The sequence below is a fragment of the Triticum urartu genome, chromosome 2, assembly GCF_003073215.2.
Source record: "Triticum urartu cultivar G1812 chromosome 2, Tu2.1, whole genome shotgun sequence".
Lineage (NCBI taxonomy): Eukaryota > Viridiplantae > Streptophyta > Magnoliopsida > Poales > Poaceae > Triticum > Triticum urartu.
The window spans coordinates 549,156,996-549,162,995 of NC_053023.1; the positions used below are offsets into that span (position 1 = coordinate 549,156,996).

Genomic DNA, 6,000 nt, shown 5'->3' on the forward strand with positions numbered 1-6,000 from the left:
GCAAAGCTCGCGAAAGCGCTCCCAAGTAGGCATGGCACCCTCGTCCTGCTCGAGAGCGTAGTACCACGTCTGTGCCGCGCCACGGAGGTGATACGAGGCAAGCCAGGTTCGCTCCGAAGTGAGTGTGCGCTGCCCGCGAAAGAACTGGTCGCACTGGTTGAGCCAGTTGAGGGGGTCCTCCGTGCCGTCATAAGTGACGAAGTCGATCTTGGCGAACCGCGGCGGTGCCTGGGCAGAAACGCCGTGTCGAGCTGGCTCGGAGGTGCGGAGCAGCGAGGCGGGTGGCGCCTGGTCGGAATACTCTGGGTAGGGACCGGCGGAACCCGATGGCCCCCCGAACTGCGGAAACAAAGTCGGTTGCTCGGGGGCCGTGGTGTAGACTGGCGACGGCGAAGGCCCAGCCGCCCACGCTGGAAGTGGCGACGGGGAGGGGGGAACTGGACCTGATGAATCGGGAGGCCGGTCGGCGAGGGTGCCCCCGAGCTAGGCAGGGGGCGGTGCCGGTGGTTGTAGCGTCGGTGGTGGGGGGGTGGGCGGGGGGCGTCGGTGGCCGCGGGAGGGGGTGGCTGCAAGTACCACAAAGGGGCCGTGGCCGGCGTAGTCCCGCCGGGGTGTCCCGCCGGAAACGGCAGCAGGGGCTGCCCGGTGCAGGTCGGCGCGAAGAACGGCTGCAGCGGTTCGGTGGCCGCCGCCTGCGGCATCTGCTGTAGCGGCCAGGGGCCCGAGGACGGCGTCGGCGCCAAGGGCTAGAGGGGCGCGCCGTACGAAGAGATGCCCTGGGGCGGCCACGGCGTGTGGCCGTAGGCGGCAGCGGGCGCCGTCGGCGGGGGCATGTAGGGCCCGGCCCCGGCCGCGTACTACTGCTGCTGTTGCAGGTGGAGGCTCTGGACGGCGGTGACGAGGTCCTGCAGGGTGGCTGTGACCTGCTCCAGCGTGAAGACGGCAGACGGCGGTGGCACAGGAAGACCCGGGGATGGCGGCGCGGGCGGGGTGGCGGTGGAGACGGGGCCCGCCAACGCGGTTGTCCCAGCGGCGGATGTCGTCGGCGCGGTGAGGGACGGCGCCGTAATCATCGGCGCGGTGGAGCCGCTGGATTGTGCCGGCGGTGGTGGTGGCAGCGACATGGTCGTAACTTGGTCTCTGATTACCAAATTGATAGGACTAGGGTTCCTACCGGCTCTACTTCTTAGGTTATAAGGGCAGAACAGCGGAGGTTGGGGGCGAAGGCGCGTGCGCGTGCGCCGGCGAGTTGGCGTCGTCGCGAGGAAGGAGAAGGGTGGCGGCGGCGGCTAGGGCTGGCGCGGCTAGGGTTCCGGCTCCTCTGGAAGCCGGGCAATAGGGATAAGAAATATCTGTATTGCTTAATTCCGAAAAGAGTCTTACAGCCTATATTTATAACCTAGATAATTTGCATAATAATTAATCTAAAATAACTTGTGGGCCAAGCCCCTAACTACTGCCCGGTGGGCCTCCTTCAGTTATAAGCTAAACCGGTCATAACAACGAGACAATTTTTTTTTAAAGGGTTAGCGTGTTCCGTTTTCCAACCTAAAAAGGTGGATTTTTTGAGAGATAAACTAACGCGTGCAAAGAAAAGAAAAATAGATAAACTAACGCAAAGTGTATATGCAACTGATGGTTATTTCTGAGACACCACAAGACGCACCATTACCGTCCTGCAAGGTAATTCCCGGGAAGCCGTGCACAGCACTAAACTGTCCAATCTCTTGCTTAGTGCTCTAAGCACTTATAGGTTGTTGCTTCAAAGGTAGTATGAACTTCGGTGTAAACCCGTTCCTTCAGAAAGCTCTCTACACCTTTGAGTTCCATGTATGACGTTATGAATCGTACGTCACTTCTTCCTCTGCTGATTAAATAACTGGACTTAGAGCTCGTGATTGCCTAAAAGGCACATGTCTCGGGACTAGACTATGTACTCCTACTACGTATGTGTTACCTGCGTTGAAGCCCTCCAAGTTTCAACATTGTTTGGTGACTAGACGACTCGATCACGAAATGGGGGAGGAAACTAGGAGTCGTTGTGCACTTTCTGTCAAAAGTTTCTAGGCGAAAACGAGCCATTTGTGGATCCCTTATGCGCATGGTTTCCCTGATACACTGTCTTAGTGCCGTGCTCCCTAAGGTATCCCCGAAGTGGGTAACCATCCTTTTTTGTTTAATATACTGTAATTGAGAATTGTGGAGATAGGGACAATCTGACATCAACAATCTTTGTTTGTAATATTCCCTTCATCCGAAAATACTTGTCATCAAAATGAATAAAAGGAATGTATTTAAACGTATTTTAGTTCTATATACATATTTTTTATTTATTTTGATGATAAGTATTTTCGAAAGGAGAAAGTAATTTTTATTGGTCTGGACTTTTGGGCGCCACATTGAGCACTCATTTATACCCCACCAAAGAAAACAACACCAGACCCCTCAAAAAAAAGAAAACAACACCACCGTGAAGACTGAAAACATTGTCCAGCACAGAATCAACCTCTTTTCAGCGAAGAATCAACTTTTACGAAATCACTGCAGAATTTCGTGGCTATCACCACTGTTTGTTTTCCTTGCGTGTCCAACCTTCCAATGAACTCGTAGAGTGGTGGTTGTTTCAAATTTCTGTTCTCTCTCTCTCTGTTTCAAATTTCTGTTCTCTCTCTCTCTCTATGTACCAAAGCTCATGCGTGTTGTTTTGGTCAGTAAAAATGCTTATTTTTTTCATGGCACTGTCCTTATTCAGATGTTTCTTTAGAGAACCTTATTCAGATGTTTTGACTGAACATAACCGCATTAGTCTTAGTCAGTTACTTTTGACCATGCGGGCCGCCCATTCCACGGTGATACTCTTCTTCACGTACTTTATTCCAGAAAGCGTATGCTCTCATTTTATTTTGAGCCACCTAAAGCAAGTTCATTGTCCTGTGGAAGCAAAGCCATACGTGCCAACCTGTAATTTCCCGTCACTCTTGAACTACATAGACACAATAAAAACTTAACAGTTATAATAAAGAGTCGTCCGGGATTTGATCGCTTCAGGTTATTTTATTTGTGCTTGCTTAGGCATGATTTTGGTCTTATAAGACTTTGCTATTTGCCAGTGAGTTTTTTATGTGTGTGAGTTAATATTGGTTGTGTGCATTCTAACTATGCAGATGCCAGATGTGTGTTTATTTTGATTTATATTTACTTGATGCTTCATTTTGAATAATAAAATCCACACTTTGTCAAAAAAAGAGTCGTCCAGAATGAGGCGCCCTGTGGGGCTTAATCAGCCATCGGGGCTTAGTCAGGTCAAACCCGCAACCATGTCAAGGAGGCACCGGGGAGCGCACGCGGCCAGGCCGGGGAGCGCGCGTGGTGGCGGGCGGTGCCGGGCCCAATCGGGGACGGTCAGGTGCGCCAGGTAGCACGCGGTCGGGGCGGGCGAGGCATGCTGTGGCTGGAGACGAGCTCTGCCAGGACGGGAGGAAAAAGAAAGAAAGAAAGAAAAATGACCTTGATGGAATATAGTTTCATTTACGGGGTCTGTTTTGTCCGGGGCAATTTCGCACCATAAAAACGGTTTGCAATGCCCCTTATATGTGTTTTTAAGGGTCAACTTTTAAGAAATCTGCTAGAGATGTTCTTAGTGCTTCCCCACTGCACACTGCTACCTGCTGTGTGACGACAGCCGCAATGATAGAAATGGATGCCACGATCACAAGAGGGCTACAAAGCTATGTCATTCTCCTGCATCAAAGATGCATAGTTGTTCATGACTGCAGAAGTGGAAAGAGCTGAAATATCCCCTGTCTGCGAGGTCACTTCAAACGGAAGAGTAGGCTGAACTAAAAACGCTGTTCAATTTGTGTTTGTTTTAGGTTATTCCAGTTTTGGTTATTATGTGATGTCGAGAGCAAATTTTGCTCGTGGAAATTGAAATGCCAATGTGAAAAAGTACTGTACAATTTCTTTTTTTTAAAGAACATAATATAGACAGACGAGTCCGCAAAATATAGAGCTCGGATTATGATGACTTTAACTTTGCGCACGGCCTTGGTAGCTTTCAAAAAATTGCAAACACCTCCAAAATGATATAAGAGGATATGAATATGACGCGTCTGTTAGACTTACTCTAAGAGCATCTATAGCCAGACACCCCAAACCCCCCTCAAACGCTCGGACGGACAGTCCGGTCAATAAGCGGTCAAAAAAACCCTTCCCACATGGACGCATAGCACCAAGTATGGATCTAGAGAATGAAATATGAGAGACTCGGATGCATAGCACCAAGTATGAGGTGTGATCGGTTAGTGCTGGTCGGCGTCTGCGGGTGTTTGAGGAGTCAGATTTGTCAAATCTGACTATAGATGCTATAATTTTATGAATTTTCTCTAGAGAAAAGATCGAAAATGCTAGAGTGGGAGACCACAGAAGACGCAACGACCTGGCGCCGAGGGCATAGTGGTGTGACGTTTTACATTTTTCTTGCCGTTGACGCATTGACCGTTACATGCATGCGCGCTGTTTGACTCCAACGCCTTCAGACGCAAACCATCCCAGTGACCAGGTCATTCTCTTACAGACTGGCACATTCAGAAGCCCAGATCACAGAGGCAGCACGTAGCACGAACATCGCAAAGAGGCACGGAATTCAGATCTGAGGTATACGTGATTGCTTTCTCTCGATATATTACTCTATCTAACTGGAGACCAAGAACGACGTATATATATACATACAGTACGTCTCTTTATTTCTTCCAATTTACCAATAGTCCGAAACGGTGGATAAACTTGCGGCCTCTCCATATGGCGAACTCGGCATCTGGCTATTTGGCAATTACATGATGGCGCAGGGGGTGGTGGGCTCGTCGCACACGACCATGGGCGGCGGGTATGGCCCATATGGGTAGCCGTGGCACCACCAGTACGGCGGCGGGTCCTCCTTCTTCTCATCCTTCTTCTTGTCGTCCTTCACTTCCTCCACCTTGACGAGGTGAACGTCGTGGTACTTCTTGCGGAGGCAGCCGACGAGGCACACCGGGTCGACGCCGTTGCCGACCACCTCCAGCATGTCCTTGCTGTCGCCGGTTATCCCCACCGAGCTCACCCCTGCACCCAGAGAACGCTTGCGGCCATGTTAGCATCGCACCAGTACAAATCTCAAGGGAGAACATGCGTGTACGTGAAGAACTAGCGCATGCATGCATACCGTTCGCTCCGGCGACCATCGTCATGGCTTTCGACCGGCTCTTGTCGCACGACATGCTCACCTTGATCACAATCTTTTGCTGCGACGACGACGACAACAACAACAAGGTTCAGCTCAAGAGCTAGCTAGTAAGAGCTCAAAATCAGGCAGAAGCTGAAGAAGCTATTTACCTTCATTGGGTGCCGCTGGTTTGTTGTTTAGATGCCGGCCAAGGAGAATATTTGGAAAGGCTTGTGTTCGATCGAGGCGTCTTATGATGTCTGTGGAGAGCACAGCAATGGCCACTGCTGTTTGTTATATAGTACAGGGCAGTCACGTGGGGTCGGGGACTCCAAGCCACTAGCCACTAGCTTTGTTGTAAGAAGACCAATTACGTGGGATAGTAGACCTGGCACTAGTGAAGACTGGAGACTGATCTAAGCCACCAGCTTTGTTGTAAGAAGATTCCCGGCAGCGGCAGCGGCCAAGCTCACGGTTAGTGAACAACAAGGATCCAAAAGTAAGTAAACGCGTCCTGAGCACGAGCTCTCTCGGTTGATTTTTCCGGTCATGGACGGGATACATTAGAAAATGACTCCTCCAATGATATGTCTGAGCGAGCCATCAATTGTAACTGCCTGTTGGCCACGGTGCGCTTCCCTTCTGCGAAGCCGCGGCTCTGCGGATGTACTTACGTAGAACGGGCCGATATCTGTTGTTCCGTCGAAAATCTGTCAGTGCCCAGTGGTAAATAACTGCCTAAGCAAAACCATATTAAGTGTGAGAACTAGGCAAGCAACTCAGTGATATGTCGTATG

At 50.6% G+C, this 6,000-nt stretch overlaps 1 protein-coding gene across 1 annotated transcript; it reads right to left on the reverse strand.

Moving 5' to 3' along the window:
* Positions 1-4,659: 4,659 nt before the first annotated feature.
* On the reverse strand, positions 4,660-5,505 carry LOC125533618 (heavy metal-associated isoprenylated plant protein 46-like). Its single transcript, XM_048696999.1, has 3 exons — positions 5,374-5,505; positions 5,204-5,282; positions 4,660-5,103 (listed from the first exon to the last, which is right to left on the reverse strand). Exons 1-3 carry the CDS (start codon positions 5,377-5,379, stop codon positions 4,832-4,834), a joined length of 357 nt encoding a protein of 118 aa, XP_048552956.1. The 5' UTR covers positions 5,380-5,505; the 3' UTR covers positions 4,660-4,831.
* Positions 5,506-6,000: the final 495 nt, after the last annotated feature.